We start from the raw sequence: 18,497 nt of genomic DNA, 5'->3' as shown, positions 1-18,497 counted from the left end.
GCTGCTGTGAGCATTTATAGCTAGCTCTTATAGATACATATTTTCCTTTCTCTGGGATAAATATCTAGGAGCAGAATGGCTGGATTGTTTAGTAGTTGTATAGTTAAGAAGCTATCAACTGATGGCCAAAATGGGTTGTACCATTTGAGCTACCCATCAGTAATGTATGGAGTTTCATTTCCTTGTCAACATTTGGTATGATCAGTAATTTTCATTTTAACTATTCTAAGGTGTGTGCAATAGTATGTCATTATGATTTTAATTTGCATTTTTCTAATGACTACAGTTGAATGTATTTTTTCACAGGCGTATATGCCATCTGTATATCTACTTTAATGTAGTCTGTTTAAATATATTCCTTGTCCCACAGGAATATTTGTGTTTTGTACATTATTTCCTCAGTCTTTTATTGTGGATTGCTTCTATTGCAATGTCCATAAATCCACTAATCTTTTTTTCTATAACTAATCTGCTGTAAATCCACCCAGCATACTTTTCATCTGAAAAATTTTTCATCTCTAGGTATTTGATTTGCTTTTGTGTGTGTGTGTTTTCCAGTCTCTCCTTCTCATGTTTATATTTTACTCTACTTTTTGAATATTGTGGATATATTTATAAAAACTATTTTAATGTCCTCGTCCAGTTTGCCATCTTTATCATTTCTAGGTGATTTTGATTGATTTTTCTCTTCCTCATTGGTAGTCTTCTTCTACTTCTTTTGCATGCTTGGTAGTTATTAATTGAATGCCAAGCATTGTGACTTTGATCTCATTTGATGTTGGAGTTTTTTATATACTTTTTAATAAGTATAATTTTATCTCCTCATAATGTATATAATTCTGACATTGTCATTGGATGTAGTTAATTTACTTGGAAGCCGTTTACAAAAAAGTTTCATCAGTCTGGACCAGAACAGCTTTTAATTCAGGGCTAATTTAGCATCACAACTAAATCAATACTGTGTCTTCTACTCAATGCCCCATATATTAGGAGTTTTTTTTCTATTCCAGCCTGTCAAAACATAAACTATCCCTTGATCTCTGTGACCTCTGAAATTGTTCTGCCTGCTCCTTGAAAGTGGTTCATTTTCCAACTTTGGATCTTTTCCTCACACACCTGCAATGATCAATATTAAGCTAAAGTTTCAAGGAATACTTTCTGCAGGTTTTTGGAGTTCTGTGTTGATCTCTCAGGAAATGGCCAACCATGCCCAGCTCCATTTTCCAACCTTACCTTTTTTATACATCATGCAAGTGTGAGACCTCTCAGTAAGTTTTACTCATCAAGTGGGAGTTAATTGCAGTATATTATAAGACTGGAGAATTCTGAAATAGTTTCATCAGGAAAGGTTGAAGGTGGCACATACTTTGGAATTTTTAAAATAATTTTCAAAATCTCCATCCTTATTACCTTTTAAGTGGGGTGACTAGTGTTTGGCTTTCGAACTCCCTTGTGTTAAAATTACTTTAGTTACAGTCTTTTATTTTTCAGTTATTCAAGCGAAGAAATGTTGCTACAGCAGAAGAAGAAACAGAAGAGGAAGTTATGTCAGATGGAGGCTTCCATGAGGCTCAGATTAATAATATGGAAATGGCACCAGTAAGTAAGATAATAAAATAAACTCTTTTTAGTGTTTCTCTGATGAAAATGTGAGGTTTAAGATATTTTTGTTTTTAAAAAAGGTTACATGTCTACAAAAAGTACTTGAAATTTGATTTTTAAAAAGAAGCCATATACTTAATCTCATGATTTACTAAATGTTTATTATATTTTAACTAACATGCAGATAAACAGGTTTAGCTAAATTATGAAGATTAATCCAGCTATTAAAATTTACCAAGATAATTATAATAAAATTATTCCTTAAAAGTTGAATAACAAAGGATATGTTAATGGAAATCCCAATTTGTTATTCATTTCAGTTACAAAATTGGGTATGTTTATATGATTTTAAAAATTGGTTCCATATCACAATTATTGGAATTTTTATTATAACCTGTTTTATAACTGTCTTGAGGTTACCAAAACAGATAAAAATTATGCTTTATATGGATCACACCTATCTACATTTCCAGTTTATTATGATAAATTCCATACTGTTTTATTAGAACATATATATCTGGTTTTCAAAAAGAAGAAAAATCTCTTTTTTTTATGGTGGCATACTATACACAGTATTATAGATTTTTCCTTTTTTCCACTTCATATATCTCTAGTTTTTATGGACCGATTTTCTTTTGAATTAGGAGAGCAGTTTAAAATCTTTTTGGAATTGATAATAGACATTGTAGACAATACTGTCATTTTCTGGTGAATTCTTCTAGGCCCTTCAGAAAGTCAAGCTGTTCTCTGTTTTTTAAGTGGATGTTAAATGAATGTGAAGTATTTTGTGGACTGTATTAGAGTTCTACAGACGAAACAGAACCAATAGGAGAGAGAGAGAGGGGGGGGGTAATGATTTATTGATTGATTAATTGATTTTAAGGAATTGGTTCATGCTGTTGTTAGAGCTGGTAAGTCCAAAATCCATAGGGCAAGTCAGTAGGCTAGAAATTCGGTTAAGAGTTGTAGTTTTAAGGCTGAATTCCTTCTTTAGGACACCTCAGTCTTTGCTCAACTGATTGAATGAGGCCTACTCACATTTTGGAGGGTAATCTTTCTTCAAGTGTACAGATTTAAAATGTTAAATCACATTAAAAAATATTTTTACAGCAACATCTAGATTGGTGTTTGTCCAAATAGCTGGCTACCATAACCTAACTAGTTGACACATAAAAATAACCCTCCTAGTTCACTCTTTGTTAGTTTGACATCTATATACAACTCCTTAAACCATACTGAGTTTCAGATAAAGACAAGAACAAAGTCAGACCTCCATATAACATGACATAACTAACCTGCATGTAACTTAAAATGCACTAACCTTTTCCCCAGAATAGGATGCAGAGTTCTTGAGTGTTATTCATGTCTCATCCTAATATTCTGCAACTTAAATACTATGATGTAAAATTAATAATACTTAAATACTATGAATGTAAAGTCAGTACATTTTGTTATTTGATAAGGGGTTACGAGAGGGAAGAAAACAAAGATATATAGATACAGATATATAAATTCATAATAGAATTATATGTAAGTACCCTTTGTTTATTCAGGAATTAGTCTTGTAAGTTTCAAAGTACAGTTACTTTTCTGACTCTTAAAACTCTTTTTTAAATAGATTTTTATTGATTTCAGAGAAGGGAGAGGGAGAGAGAGATAGAAACATCAGTGACGAGAGAGAATCATTGATCAGCTGCCTGTTGCATGCTCCCTACTGGGGATTGAACCCGAAACCCAGGCATGTGCTCTTACTGAGAATCAAACCATGACCTCCTGATTCATATGTCAATGCTCAACCATTGAGCCACACCTGCCGGGCACTTTCCTGAGTCTTAAAAGCAGAATGCTTCATTTGCCTAATGGGGATTTTTAAGTGTTAGATATTGCTTACCAACCGTCTTGTGTTTTAACTCAGTGCAGTTTTCTTCAGAGTTCATCTTGTTGACTCTAACCCTTCATGAAATTATAAGAACTTTTACTTCATTGACAAATGATTCTGAGACGAGAGTTAACTAATAATACTGGGGATCAGTTATAGTGGAATGTGGAAAAGTTCTAATAAAGCAAGAAAATAGAAGCTGAAAAGTTTTAATAAAGCAAGAAAATAAGAAATTTAAATAAATTTAAGTCAGCTGTTGAATTTAGCAGTGGCTAGAATCTGTGTTTGTGTTTTATATTGGACGATTCTACTCATTCAATAAATATTTGTTGAGCATCTACTGTATGCCAGCTATCAGTGATAGAGTGGTAAGATAGGCAGGGTCTTTGGCTTTCAAGGAGCTTACAGTGTACTGAGGAAACCTGGGCAGTAAACAAATAACTAAGAAAAATATATATCTGATAGTGAAAAGGGATGTACCCAGGATTAAAATAGAGGGATAGGATAGAGATGGAGTGGATCCTTTAGATTTGGAGGTCATGAAAAGCCTTCTTTTAGAATTTAACATTTAATCTGAGTTACAAGGAATAGCTAACTCTTTGATGAGCAATGAGAGGAAGAATAAAAAACATCTTGTCTTAGTATTTACTACTAAGATGACTACTTTCTCACTGTTGTGAGCTTTTTAATGATAGAGATTGACTTCATCACATTATTAATCATCTCATTTCTACATGTAAAGATTGCCCTCGTGTAGTGTAACTTCTAGATAAATATGATTAACTTAATAAGATGACCACAATGTATACTATCTTTGTTTATCTTTGAATTAAAGTTAAAATTTCCATATATTTGTTTTTTGTTTGTGATCCCAGGGTGGTGTTATTACTTCTGACATGATTGAAATGATATTTTCCAATAGCCCAGAGCAGCAACTTTCAGCAACACAGAAATTCAGAAAACTGCTTTCAAAAGGTGAGTTCTGAATATCCTATATAATAAAAGTCCAGCAACCTAATGGCGGAACAACCAGAACAACCAACCGCTCTACCACTTGCTATGACGTGCACTGACCACCAGGGGACAGACAACACAGGAGCTGCCCCCTGGTGGTCAATGTGCTCCCACAGGGCAGGTCCACAGCCGCTCGCCTAACCAGGTTGAGCTGCGCTCCCACAGTAGGCCGATCCCCGCAGGCCATGCCCCCCGACCAGTGCACAAATCCTGTGCACCGAACTGCTGGTGTTACATATAATATTTATTTACAAAATATTACTTTCCCATAACCTATTGTTCACACCACAGATAACTTGCTTTGGAGTTTGTCTATCAACAGAATAAAAGGATGCATACAAAAATATGTATAACTATGAACCGTAGCTAACTTTTGGATTTCTTTGTTTATTTGTGTGATCTTATTAGGATCAGAAAGCAGAATTATTTTTATTTCTGAGCTATCTTATAAAAGACCTTGAAGTGGTAAGAACAGTAGTCAATATTTTATATTAATTCATATTAAGAAACTCCACTCTTTTTTAAGAAAAACTTCAAAAATATCACTGAAAGAGCAATGATTTTTGGTTTTAATGTTAGCAGTTTATCACTGATATTAAGTATGGATTTATTGGTGGACAGGTTAACTACCTTTTGAATAATTAGGGTAGAATGGAATATAATACTTTTTGTCATCTGGACAAGTAAAAAGAACTCTGGAACTCAGAACCATGTTTGGCTTCCAGTAGTAAGTTATGGTGGTTTAGAATTATAAATGAGAAGTTGACATACTCGTTGAGGTTAACTGGAATAAAAATATATTACCATAACAAAAAAAATTGTTTTTTGCATGACAACTTACTAAATATTTGAAGGCCATTATCATGTACATCTTCCCCACCCCTCTAAAAATGTCTTGTCTCTTTTCAGCAAGCTGAGCCTAATGGGTTTCTCACATAATAGGCTTTTTAAGGCCTTTTACCACTCTACTACTTTCCTGCATGTATTGTAGTTTGCCAGCCTCCTCTCTTAGAATGTGATAACTGAAATACAGTACTGCTGATGTGTTATTATTCTCAATGGTGAGAGATTGACTTCCTGAGACTATATTTCAGTAATCAAATTAGCAGCATTCTAAACTCCCTAGTACTTTTCTTCATGAACTGTTTTAAAGTGTTGTCTGTGAAGTCATGTGGATTGTTATTGTTGTTTTAATTTTTTAAAAAACTCAGTTGCAGCCGAAACCGGTTTGGCTCAGTGGATAGAGCGTCGGCCTGCGGACTGAAGGGTCCCGGGTTCGATTCCGGTCAAGGGCATGTACCTTGGTTGCGGGCACATCCCCAGTGGGGGGTGTGCAGGAGGCAGCTGATCGATGTTTCTCTCTCATCGATGTTTCTGACTCTCTGTCCCTCTCCCTTCCTCTCTGTAAAAAAATCAATAAAATATATTTAAAAAAAACAAACAAACAAAAAATAAACTCAGTTGCTGAGTTTTGCTTTATCCCTGTTGCTGTATTGCCAACTTTGGCTTAATGTTCTTTCTATATGTTGTTTTTGTAATCTAGCATGTTAACTACTTAGTCTTTATTATAATATCAGATTTATTTGTTGTGTTTATCTGAATGCTTGGTAAAAATGTTGAACCAGGCAAAAAACATGCCATTACTCTGCAAATTATCATTGAACCATTAATCACCTCTTTCAGTAAAGCCATTGACTTAGCTAAGAATTCGTAGTAGTACTGTAGTCCAGCTGCCATTTTTCTTGCATTGCTATATAAATCTCATAAAAAATTTTGTCAAATCTCTTGCTGAAATTATTATGCTGGTTGTTTAGGACATTTCCTATTTATTCATCCAACAAGTTTCTACTGACTTCATTTATAAGCTACTCTGTTGTTATAAATGAAAATGAGGTTAATTTGGCAGTCATCCTTGGTGCATTCTTGCTCTGATTTCTGCTTAACAACTTAACAGCTGCAAAATTAAGTCCTGCAAGCACGCTCAGAATGTCCTAATCCCATTTCTTTCCATTTTCAAACTGATGACATGTGCCAGGAAGCAAGATCTCAAATGCTCCCCTGATCCAGTTTCTTAAGATAGCTTATCTATCTATCTATCTATCTATCTATCTATCTATCTATCTATCTATCTACCTGTCTATCAAAGGCTAATATGCAAAGTGTCCCCCCGGGAGTTCAATCGCTTGCTATGAGGTGCACTGACCACCAGGGGATGGTGTGGGTGTGGAGTGAAGGAATGCCTTGGCTAGCTGCCGGCAGCTGGGGAAGGGAGGCCCCAGCTGGCAGCCGGAAGGAAGGCCCCAATCGGCCCTGATTGCCGGCCAGGCCTAGGGACCCTACCCATGTACGAATTTCGTGCACCAGGCCTCTAGTGTTAAATGAAAAAGACGAATAATAAACCCATACACAGAAAAAGGACTAGAAGGAAGTATACCAAAATAATAACAGTGGTTATCTTTGAATGGTTGTTTCCTCTATTTTCTAAAATACTAGAAGTAGTAATTTTAATTTTTAAGAATTCTGCCTATCATTTTCATGTTAAGGCTTACTTTATTGTGAAATCTTTCAAGCTGCTGCAGTCTCAAAGTGACCAAACTCAATTTTACATTGTTTTTCTTTTTGAGATTTCCAACATGTAAGAGATGCTAAAATGGAGGGAGGGATATTGTGAAGCAATTTTGACCTATAAAGTCTTTGCATTGAAATCAAAGGATTATTTTTCTTCTTTCCTTTTATTTTATGGTGAGACAGAACCTAATCCTCCTATTGATGAAGTCATCAGCACACCAGGAGTAGTGGCCAGGTTTGTGGAGTTCCTCAAACGAAAAGAGAATTGTACACTGCAGGTACGAGCCTTTACATTTCTTGCCTCATATCTTCTCTTTGCAAATTTACATTTTGTTACTTATTTTAATCTATATAAAGGGTTAGTTTTTTATAATGATGTTTCCAACAACCACATTGTAAGTTTCTTTGATGTTTTTTAACATCCAGGTCCTTGATTTAACTCTTTAGAATTTTTGTCATATTTTTGTCACGTAAAAGATTATTTTATGATGATTGTGGATAATACTTATTTTATAAGGAATTGTTTGCCATAGAGGAGCCATTATAGATAGGACGTAAGTGTGGACTATGTAAAATTTGGTTTTGAAGGATTTTTAGATTATACTTGTTAGCTTTCTCACTAATCCCCAAATCTGGTCCTAATTAGTCCTTCCCCACTACTTCCAAAGAACTGACAAGCTGATAGCCTTGTCAGGCATCTACGTGCTTTCTGCTATGTTAATTTAGTCTATCAATACTGTGTTATCTTAGAATTCTAAGAGGAAATTCCACAAATTCTGGATTGGATAATTTTCACAGTAAAAAGAACTACTGTCAACTGACTCATCCTGGGAGTTATTTAGAAATTTTAAAATACTATTTTGTGAGTGACATCAGAGCAGTGGGGGCATGAGAGAGCCCCTTGTCCTCTTCCCTTGAAATTTCAACAAGTTGACCAACTATAATTCAACAAAGAAATCCCTGCTCAACATAGACACATGCTGGAGAGACCTGCACATTTAAACATCTAAACGTTAACAACCGGGAATAAATGGGAGATGAGAAGGGAGGAAAGTGCAGACGGCCTTTAGACAGCCTTGCACTGGGGAGCTCATTGTTTGGCTGGCCAGGAGAAGGGAGAAAGCCTGTGGTAGCAGACTCTTCCTTCAGCTGGAGGAACAGAGAGCTTCGGGGGGTGGGGAGTCAGCCCAGCAGGCCTAGCAGGAAGGGAATGAATAGTGTCTGAATCAGCAGATGCCTGGCAGGGTTCTGCCATGCAGCTCTCCACTTTCAGACTGATGGTGTTTCATACAAAGAAATGGAACCACACAGCCCTCTCGTACTTGGACTCCCAAAGCTTAACTCCTATTGCCTTTGGAGTTGGGTCCAGGAGCATATTATCTATAAACCAAGAGCTATTGCAGTGAAACCACTGTCTCCTTCTGTGACTGATCTCCAGAAGGGGTACTTGGGGCAGGACCCATGGAGGTCAGGAATCGCCTTTACGGTGAAGGTAAAACAAACCTCACCCCCCAAGAAGCTCGGCTGTACTCTCTTACGGAAGCCATGAAGGTTCAAGACTGTGAGATCACAAAGATAAACAATCTTGCAATTCAGTGCCATCTACTGGAAAATAGTAGAAAGACCTCTTTAGAGATAAATACTACACACTAATAGGCAAAGGAGTATATCAAATACCATGAATAACCACAGTAATGAGGATAACCAGAAAGAAAACAAAAACTCTACAGAAAGCAAGGTGGAGCACATGGAAAGCTATACTAATAAAAGGGTAATATGCTAATTAGACCAGATTTCTTCCAGACGAGCTTCTGGATGTCCTTCCTGACAAAGCAGGGCCCAGGTGAAGCTGCCCAGAGTCCCGGGTGCCTGTGGCTGAAGCCGGCCTGGGCGAAGCCGCCCGTGGTCCCAGGCACTTGCGGCCGGCCTGGGCGAAGCCAGCCAGGTGTGGGGGCCGAGGCAGAGGCGATTAGGGGCGATCAGGCTGGCAGGGGAGCAGTTAGGGGCGATCAGGCCGGCAGGCAGAAGGGTTAGGGGCAATCAGGTAGCCAGGCAGGCAAGGGGTTAGGAGCCAGTGGTCCCGGATTGTGAGAGGGATCAGGCCTAAACCAGCAGTTGGACACCCCCCAAGGGGTCCCTGATTGGAGGGGGTGCAGGCCGGACTGAGGGACCCCCCCCAACCCCGGTGCACGAATTTTGTGCATCAGGCCTCTAGTATATGATATAAATGACATGAGATTTCAAGATTGCAGTTCTGAAAATACTTAAAAGAGCTGCAAGAGAATACAGACAGGTAATTCAGTGCACTCAGAAAACGAATGAATAAAACAAGTACTTTACCTAAGAGATTGGAACTTTAAAAAAGAACCAATCAGAAATCCTGGAAATGAAGCATGCTGTCCAGGAGATTATGAGTGAACTACTGCCCCATCTGGTTTGGCTCAGTGGCTAGAGCATCAGCCCGCTGACTGAAGAGTCCCAGGTTTGATTCCTGTAAAGGGTAGATAGCTTGGTTGCAGGCGTGATCCCCGGCCTCAGTTGGGGCACATGCAGGAGGCAACCAGTGTCTCCCTCACATAGATGTTTCTCTCTTTCTGTCTCTCCCTCTCCTTCCACTTTCTCTGAAAATCAATGGAAAAATATCCTTGGATGAATATTAAAAAAAAAAAAAAGAAAAAGAGTGAACTACTGAGCTTAGAAAACAGAGCCAACCAGATGGAGTAAAGAATTAGTGATATCGAAGATAGGAATCTAGAAACCACTAAGAGGGGAGAAGAGAGAGATCTGAGCATAAAGAAAAATGAAAGCTCTACGAGAACTATCTGACTCCCATCAGAAAAAGCAATATTAGAATTACTAGAGGCCCAGTGCATGAAATCTGTGCATGGGTAGGGTCCCTAGGTCTGGCTGGCGATCAGGGTCGATCAGATTCCCTGCCTTCCCACCTCCTCCTTCCCTTGCTCCCTCAGCATCCTGCTGCCACCGCTAGTCACCCACCATGTTCCGCGCCACCCTGTTGGTCAGCACATGTCATAGCGAGCGGTTGAACTCTCAGTCGAACTCCCGAGGGGACAATTTACATATTAGCCTTTTATTATATAGGATAGGCATTCCAGAGAAGGAGGAGAGGGAGCATGGAACAGAAAGCCTATTTAAACAAATAGTGGATGAGAACTTCCCAAACCTCTGGGAAGAATTAGATCTTGAATCCAAGAAGCAAACAGAACACTTAATTACCTCAGTCCAAAGAGGCCCTCTCCAAAGCACTTGGTATTCAAGTTATCAAAAATTAATGACACATCATTAAAATGTCCATACTACCCAAGGCAATCTATAGACTCAATGCAATCCCCTATTAAAATACCAATGAAATATTTCACAGAGCTAGAACAAATACTACAAATATTTATATGGAATCAAAAAAGACCCTGAATAGCTGCAGCAATTTTGAGAAAGAAAAAGTTGGAGGAATCACAATATTAGATTTCAAGTTATACTACAAAGCCACCATAATCAAAACAGCCTGTTACTGGCACAAGAACAGGCGTATAGATCAATGGAACAGATCAGAGAACCCAGAAATCGACCCAAGCCATTACACTCAATTAATATTTGACAAAGGAGGCAAGAGCATACAATGGAGTCAAGAGAGTCTCTTCAAGAAATGGTGTTGGGAAAATTGGACAGATATATACAAAAAAATGAAACTAGACCACCAACTTACACCATACACAAGAATAAACTCAAATGGATAAAAGAACTTAAATTTTAAGTTGTGAAACCATAAAAATCCTAGAAGAAACAATAGGTAGCAAAATCTCAGACATTTCTTGTAGCAATATGTTTACAGATACATCTCCTGAGGCAAAGGAAACTAAGGAGAAAATAAACAAATGGGACTACATCAAAATAAAAAGCTTCACAGAAAAAGAAATCAACAAAATGAAAAGAGAGCCCACTCTATGGGAAAAGATATTTGGCAATGATTTATCTCATAAAGGGTTAATATCCAAACTATATAAGGAGCTCATACAACTTAACAAAAGGAAGACAATCCAATAAAAAAATGGGCAAAGGACCTAAATAGACACTTTTCCAAAGAGGATATGCAGATGGCTAAGAGACATATGAAAAATGCTAGAAGTTACTAATCATCCGAGAGATGCAAATCAAAACGACAATAAGGTATCATCTCACACCTGTCAGAAATGGCTACCATCAAGAAATCAACAAATGACAGGTGCTGGCGTGGGCGTGGAGAAAAGGGAACCCTAGTACATTGCTGGTGGGAATGCAGACTGGTGCAACCATTATGAAAAACAGTATGGAGTTTCTTCAAAAAATTAAATATGCATCTGCCATTTGACCCAGTGATCCTACTTCTAGGAATATATCCTAAGAAACCCGAAGCACCAATCAGGAAGAATGTATGCACCCCTGTGTTCATAGCAGCACAATTTATTATAGCTAAGATCTGGAAACAGCCCAAATGCCCATCAGTAGATGAGTGGATAAAAAAGCCGTGGCACATTTATACCATGGAATACTATGCAGCAGTAAAAAAGAATCTCTTACCCTTTGAGACAGCATGGAGAGACCTGGAGAGTATCATGCTAAGTGAAATAAGTTAGTCAGAGAAGGACAGGTATCACATGATTGCACTCATAGGTGGAATCTAAGTAACAAAATAAACTGATGAACAGAATGAACCCAGAGACATGGAAGCATGGAACAGAGTGCAAATCTTAGAGGGAAGGCGGGGGTGGGTGGGAGTTGTTAACCAAAGAGCTCGAATGCATAATCCATGGACACAGGTAATAGGGTGCTGAAGGCCTGGGGTGGGGAGGGGGGTATGGAGGTGGGCTGGAGGGGGCCAAAGAGGGGGAGGGGGACATATGTAATACTTGCAACAACAAAGAATTATTTAAAAATAAATAAACCAAAAAAAAAAAGAAATCATGATGACAAAGAAAAAATTCTCAAAACAACCAGGGAAAAGAAGGAAGTGAACTAACTACAAAGGAAAACCCATCAGAATTTCATTTGATTTCTCAGCAGAAACTACAAGCCAGAAGAGAGTGAAACCAAATATTCAAACCTTTGTAAGAGAGAAATTACCAGCCACGAGTAATATATCCAGCAAGATTATCCTTTAAATGTGAAGGTGGAAAACAAGAAATAAAGATGTTCCCAGATATACAGAAGCTGAGGGATTTTATCACATCAATGTTTTTTTCTCAGGAAATATTCAAGGGAGTTATTCTACCTGAAACAAAGAACATGAGGTCACAGCACTACGGGTAAGATCACCAAAACACTTACAGCATAAACAGGAATTATCTGTGATAACAAAAACATAAAAGAAGAGGGGAGTAAAGGTCTGAACTGGCAAAGGAGGATGAAGATCAGTTGCACTCAAAAGAAAATATGCTACGGTATATGTACAGGTTTATTTTTTATAAACCTAATGGTAACCACACACAAAAGTAACCAAACCAGAACACATAGCTTAACACAAGAGGAAAGAAGTATGGAGTACCACCAAACAAAAAGAACAGACCGAAACAGAGAGGAAAAGAACTAATAGAGGCACAGAGCTACCAAAAAACAAAAAATAAAATGACTATAAGAAATCTCATACATCAATAATTACCCTAAATATAAATGGTCTGAATTCACCAATAAAGTTGCAGAGAGTAGCAGACTTGATTAAAAACAGAACTTAACTATATGCTGCCTTCAGGAGGCACATCTATGCTTCAAAGACAAAGGTAGATTCAAAGTGAAGTGTGGAAAATGATTCTCCAAGCAAGTAACATCCACAGAAAAGCAGGTGTAGCCATACTTATATCTGACAAAATAGATTTCAAGATAACAAAGGTAATAAGAGACAAAGATGGACATTTTATAATGATAAGGAGGGTACTATATCAGGAAAACATTTTTGTTGTTAGTCCTCACCTGAGGATATTTTTCCATTGATCTTTAGAGAGAGTGGAGGGGAAGAGACAGAGAAAAAGAAACATCAATGTGAGAGAGAGAGACATGGATTGGTTGCCTCCCATGCACACCTCAACTGGGGCCAGGGATCGAGCCTGCAACCGAGGTAAGTGCCCTTGACCGGGAATCAAATCGGGGACCCTTCAGTCCGCAGGCCGAAACACTACCCACTGAGAAAAACTTGCCAGGGCAACACTTCTTAATATATATGCACCCAACCAAGGAGCACTGGAATATATAAAACAGCTACTCACGGAATTAAAGGAACAAACAGATCAAAACACATTTATACTTGGGGACCTTAACACTCCATTGATAGCTCTAGACAAATCAACCAAACAAAATCAAGAAATATTTGTTTTACATGAAACACTAGATCAAATGGACATAATTGACATTTATAGAACTTTTCATCCCAGAACATCAGATTATACATTCTTCTCTGGTGCACGTGGAACATTTTCAAGGATAGACCATATGTTGGGTCACAAAACTAGCATCAACAAATTCAAGAAGATTGAAATTATTCCAAGCATATTTTCTAACCACAATGCCTTGAAATTAGAAATCAACTACAAAAAGGAAGTAAAGAAACCCACAAATAGCCCTAGCCAGTTTGGGTCAGTGGATAGAGCGTCAGCCTTCAGACTGAAGGATCCCTGGTTCAATTCCAGTCAAGGGCACGTACCTCGGTTGCAGGCTCATGCTGGCCCTGGTTGAGGCGTGTGCAAAGACAACCAATAGTTGTGTTTCTCTCACATCCATGTTTCTCTCTTGTCTCTCCCTCTCCCTTCCACTCTCTCAAAATCATGGAGCCCTAGCCAGTTTGGCTCAGTGGATAGAGCGTCAGCCTGCGGACCAAAGGATCCTGAGTTCGATTCTGGTCAAGGGCACGTGCCTTAGTTGCTGGCTTCTCCCTGGCCCAGGACCTAGTCAGAGGGCTCTTGCAGAAGGCAACCAATCAATGTGTTTCTTTCACATCGATGTTTCTCTCTGTCTCTCCCTAAAAATGAATGGAAAAATATCCTTGAGTAAGGATTAACAAAAAATAATAAAAATCAATGGAGAAATATCCTCTGATGAGGATTAACAAAAAAAGAAAAACCCACAAATACATGGATATTAAACAACATACTACTAAAAAATGAATGGGTCAAAGAAGAAATAAAAGATGAGATCAAAAGATGTGTAGAGACAAATGAGAATGACAGTACAACATACCAAAACTTGTGGGATGCAGTGAAAGCAGTAAAAAGAAAGTTTATATCATTACAGGCTTACCTCAAGAGATGAGAAATCCAAAGTAAACAACCTAGCATCACATCTTTTTTTTTTTTAATCCTCACCCGAGGATATTTTTCCATGATTTTTAGAGAGAGGGAAGGACGAGAGAAATATCAATGTGAGAGAAACACATCCATTGGTTCCCTCCTGTACAAGCTCTGATCAGGGCTCGGGCTGGGGAGGAGTCTGCAACCGAGGTACTTGCCCTAAACTGGGATCGAACCTGGGACCCTTTGGTCTGTAGGCCAATGCTCTATCCACTGAGAAAAACTGGCTAGGGTATAACATCTCATCTTCTCCCCACCCCCCCCCCCCAAGATTATTATTCAGATTTATTGTCTTATTTTTTCCAAAGTATTTTCAAAGTTGCCCATGTGATTTCTCACCCACATGATTTCTCACAAACATAAGCAAACTTAAAGCACATGTGATGAGGTTAGTGATGAAAGAGCTGCAGACTCATGGGAGTGAGGACTATTCCCAGTTCATTGAGGGCCTCAATCACAACTTTGTCAGCAGCAGAACCGGATAGAGCAGCAGTATATGTCACACCACTCCTTTTAGGTCTGTCCACATTATCCCTGAAAGGAAAGAAGGCATCCTAGCTAATGGACACTTCACTAAGCTTGTCCACCCATTCTTTCTTTTTGGCTGTGGTCAGTAATTCAGGGACTTCTTCAAACAGCACCTTCCACTTTACCAAATCTTCATCCTTGCCGATGGTCCCATTAACATACTGATCAATGGCTTTGGAGATTTCTGCTCTCTTCACTCTAGTTTTGAACTTCATTGAGACCACTTGTGGGTGATGCCGAAGCCACCAGAAGTTCGCCTTATCTCCTGCCAGGAGTGTGCACTGGATCCGAGACCGCTGTCCTGCTCCAATGCCAATCACCTGCCCGTTCTTGGCATAGCACACGGAGTTGAACTGAGTGTACTTCCCAGCAATGGTGGCCATGATGAGGTCTTGGAGCACAGATTCCGGCAAATCTTTTTTCTTGGTAACAACATTGCTAAATAATGACCTGTTGATGACACCATTATTTCTCTTCTGACTTAAACAGACCGAAGAGAGTCCGAACTTCATTTTCATCTGGATTGTAAGATTGGTCCATCTGAAGAACAGTGTAGTTCCCATTTTTCTTTTTAGAAAGTATTTTCAAAGCTGCTTCATATCCTTGGGGCAGTAATACCATAATATACCTCTCTGGAGATTTTGGCAGTAGGGACATCACATATAGGGCACCAGATAGGGCAACAAAGTCACCAAATGAAGACATCCTATCAGCCGCTCTTGCTCATGCATGTGAAGTCGCTATGGGTGTGAGGGTTTTATAAATGTCATAGACCATGCACACTTTGGCCTTATCTTCACTAAGGGGAACTCCAACAGCATTGTTTGCTGGGTTGACATGCTTGAAAGAGGCAGCAGCTGGAAGGCCTAAGGCTTCTTTGAGTTCCTTCACCAGCTGCCAGGCATTCAAAGCATCACACAAGTTTATAAATCCAGGGCTCCATTTAGAATTGTGACGGGAAGCTTGGGCTGGAGTTTGATGAGAGTTCATTCCGAAACGCAAGGGCATCTGAGATATTCCTTTGCTGTTTTCTGAAGTAATCTGAAATTTCTTCATCATATTGTGCCAGGTGAGTGAAAGCCTTCAAGGCCAACTGGCGTCTGGTCTCCAAGGAGGTGTCTTCACTCCAGCGTGGTTTTTAGCTGCTGCTCAGCAGGGTTACTCCACCAATATCAATTTACTCAATAAAATAGGGATAGAAGGAGAGTACCTCAACATAATAAAGGCCATATATGATAAACCTTCAGCTAATATCATACTTAGAGGTGAAAAGCTGAAAGCTTTTTTTTTTTTTTAATAATGTTTATTGATTTCAGAGAGGAAGGAAGAGGGAGCGAGAGATAGAAACACCCATGATGAGAGAGAATCATGGATCGGCCTCCTCCTGCAAGTCTCCCACTGGGGATCGAGCCCACAACTTGGGCCTGTGCCCTTGACCGGAATTGAACCTGGGACTTTTCAGTTTGCAGGCCGACACTCTATCCACTGAGCCAAACCGGCTAGGGCTGAAAGCTTTTCTTAAGATGAGGAACAAGACAGGGATGTTCACTTTTCATGATTCTTACTCAACATAGTGCTGTAAGTCCTAGCCAGAGCAATAAGGCAAGAGAAAGAAATAAAAAGCATCAAAATAGGGAAGGAAGAAGTAAAACTATAACTTTTTGTGGATGACATGATTCTGTATATAGAACACCCTAAAGACCACCAAAAAACTATTAGAAACAATAAACAAATAAAATAATTGAAGGATACTAAGTCAGTGTGCAAAAATCCATTGCCTTCCTATCTACTAACAACAAAACTTCAGAAAAAGAAATGCAAAAAATAAATCCTTTTGCAATTGCAACCAAAATAATAAAATACCTAGGAATAAACTTAATAAAGAACGTGAAAGACCTATATATGGAAATTACAAAGCATTAGTAAAAAAAGATTGAAAAAGACAACAAAATGAAAAAATAACCTGTGTTCATGGATTAGGAAGGATCAACAAAGTTAAAATGGCCATATTGCCCAAAGCAATAATATACAGATTTAATGCAATACCCATCAAAATCTCAATGTCATTCTTTGAAGAAACAGAACGAGAAACTATCAGATTTTAATGGAACCATAAAAGAACCCCAAATAGACAAGGCAATCCTGAGAAAAAAGAATGAAGCTGGAGGTATAATGCTACCTGACTTCATATTATACTACAAAGCTATAGTAATCAAAACAGCATCGTATTCGCAGAGAAACAGATACACCGATCAATGGAACAGAATAGAAAGCCCAACTATAAAATTACATGTAAATGAACAGATAATTTTTAACAAAGGAGCCAGAAACACAGAATGGAGCAAACATAGTCTCTTCAACAAATGGTGCTGGGAAAACTAGAAAGCCACATGCAAACGAATGAAACTGGATTACAGTTTGTCCCTGTGTACAAAAATTAATTCAAAATGGACCAAAGACCTAAATATAAGACCTGAAATAATAAGCTCCGTAGAAGAAAATATAGGTACCAACTTTATGGACCTTAGTCATAGAGAACATTTTATGAACTTGACCCCAAAGGCAAGGGAAGTAAAGGCAAAAATAAATGAATGGGACTATATATATCAAACTAAAAAGCTTCTACACAGCAAAAGAAACAAACAACAAAAAGAGGCAGCCAACCAGATGGGAGATGATATTTGCACACAGTGGCTCCGACAAAGGTTTAATTTCCAAAATACATAAAGAACTCATAAAACTCGATACCAAACAATCAAAAAGTGGGCAGAGGACCTGAAAATACACCTCTCCCAAAAAGACAAACAACCAATAGATGTAAGAAAAGTTGTTCTACCTCCTTGGCAATTAGGGAAATACAAATCAAGACTACAATGAAATACCACCTCACACCTGTTAGTGTGACCATTATCAACAAGACAAGCAATGACAAGTGTTGGAGATGTCACGGGGGAAAAAAGAACCCTCATCCACTGCTGGTGGGAATGTAGACTGGTACAAACACTATGGAAAGCAGTCTGGCGATTCCTCAAAAAAAAGAAAAAAGAAAAAAAGAAGAATAGAGCTACTATAGGACCCAGCAATTTCTTTCCTGGGTATATACCCAGAAAAGTTGAAATCATGTATTTTCAAAGATATATGCACCTCTATGCTCATGCAGCATTATTCACAGTGGACAAGACATGGAAACAACCCAAGTGTCCTGCAGTAGAGGACTAGATAAAGATGATGTGGTTCATATACACAATGGAATACTACTCAGCCATAAGAAAGGATGAAATAGTGCCATTTGCAATAAAATGGATGGACCTTGAGAACATTATCTTGAGTAAAATAAATCGGTCAGAAAAAGCTAAGAACCACATGATTTCACTCATATGTGGGATATAAAACTGAAACTCGTGAACACAGCAGTACGTTGGTTGCCAGAGGGAAGGAAAGGGGGTCCTAATATATGGTGACAGGAGATTTGACTTTGGATGTTGAGCACATGGTGCAATATGCAGATCTTATAACATAGAAACACATACCAGAAACCTATATGATGTTGACTGTCACCCCAATAAATTTTTAAA

The 18,497-nt window shown here is 38.4% G+C and overlaps 1 protein-coding gene and 1 pseudogene across 2 annotated transcripts in view; one reads left to right on the top strand and one right to left on the bottom strand.

The window, feature by feature from the left end:
- Positions 1–18,497, top strand: part of KPNA1 (karyopherin subunit alpha 1) — a 78,635-nt gene that overhangs the window by 27,917 nt on the left and 32,221 nt on the right. Inside the window, exons 3-5 of the mRNA XM_080654947.1 lie at positions 1,492–1,599; positions 4,357–4,456; positions 7,247–7,341. Of these exons, the coding sequence (XP_080511073.1) occupies positions 1,492–1,599; positions 4,357–4,456; positions 7,247–7,341 (303 nt within the window). The remainder of the gene's footprint in view (positions 1–1,491; positions 1,600–4,356; positions 4,457–7,246; positions 7,342–18,497) is intronic.
- LOC308242629 (bifunctional purine biosynthesis protein ATIC-like) lies at positions 14,784–16,494 on the bottom strand (annotated as a pseudogene). Its single transcript has 2 exons — positions 16,488–16,494; positions 14,784–16,041 (listed from the first exon to the last, which is right to left on the bottom strand). The product of its transcript is annotated as a bifunctional purine biosynthesis protein ATIC-like (transcript).

This window comes from Plecotus auritus, assembly GCF_963455305.1.
Source record: "Plecotus auritus genome assembly, chromosome: 2".
NCBI classification, from domain to species: Eukaryota; Metazoa; Chordata; class Mammalia; order Chiroptera; family Vespertilionidae; genus Plecotus; species Plecotus auritus.
The sequence above is the reverse complement of the archived record's forward strand: the minus strand, read 5'-3'. Positions and strand labels throughout refer to the sequence as shown.